Source organism: Panthera uncia, chromosome C2 (genome assembly GCF_023721935.1).
Source record: "Panthera uncia isolate 11264 chromosome C2, Puncia_PCG_1.0, whole genome shotgun sequence".
NCBI classification, from domain to species: Eukaryota; Metazoa; Chordata; class Mammalia; order Carnivora; family Felidae; genus Panthera; species Panthera uncia.
In genome coordinates this window covers 3,711,357-3,711,866 of record NC_064810.1, presented here as the reverse complement: position 1 = coordinate 3,711,866, position 510 = coordinate 3,711,357, and the positions used below count along the sequence as shown (strand labels likewise).

General features: G+C 74.9%; 1 protein-coding gene across 1 annotated transcript in view; it reads right to left on the bottom strand.

Moving 5' to 3' along the window:
* C2CD2 (C2 calcium dependent domain containing 2) overlaps positions 1-504 on the bottom strand; it is a 48,422-nt gene extending 47,918 nt beyond the window's left edge. The window contains exon 1 of the mRNA XM_049627833.1: positions 119-504. Within this exon, the coding sequence (XP_049483790.1) occupies positions 119-391 (273 nt within the window). The 5' untranslated portion in view covers positions 392-504. The remainder of the gene's footprint in view (positions 1-118) is intronic.
* Positions 505-510: the final 6 nt, after the last annotated feature.

The window sequence follows — 510 nt, the reverse complement described above, 5'->3', positions numbered from 1 at the left end:
GGGGGCTCACTTGCATCAGGCCGGGGCTGTGGCGAGGCTCCAGGGCAGAGCGCTGCCGCGACCGCCGGCACCCGGCCACCAGCCCCGCGGCCACGAGCCGCCCTCGCAGACAACTCACCCCTTTCCGTTCGGCCTCATCATTCAGGGCGGTCACCCAGGCGGCCTGCCACTGGTTCCTCCAGCTGTTCAGCGTCAGGATCCAGGCGAGCAGCGCGTCCGACTCGGGGCGCCGGCCCTCGCCAGGCTCGGCAGCCCGCCGCGGGGGCCGGGGTCGCGCCCTGGCCAGCGCCCACTGCGCCAGGTACAGGCCCACCGTGCCCAGGGCCACGACGAAGAGCGACACCAAGAGCAGCCACTGGACCTCACCGAGCCACCAGCCCAGGCGGGACATGGTGATGGCGCATACCCGGCGCGCCTGGCCCCAACTTCCCAGGGCAGCTCCCCCCGGCCGGGGTGCAGGGCCCGCGGGCGGCGAGCCTAGGACATGAGCGCGCGGCCGGCAGGGCTCGC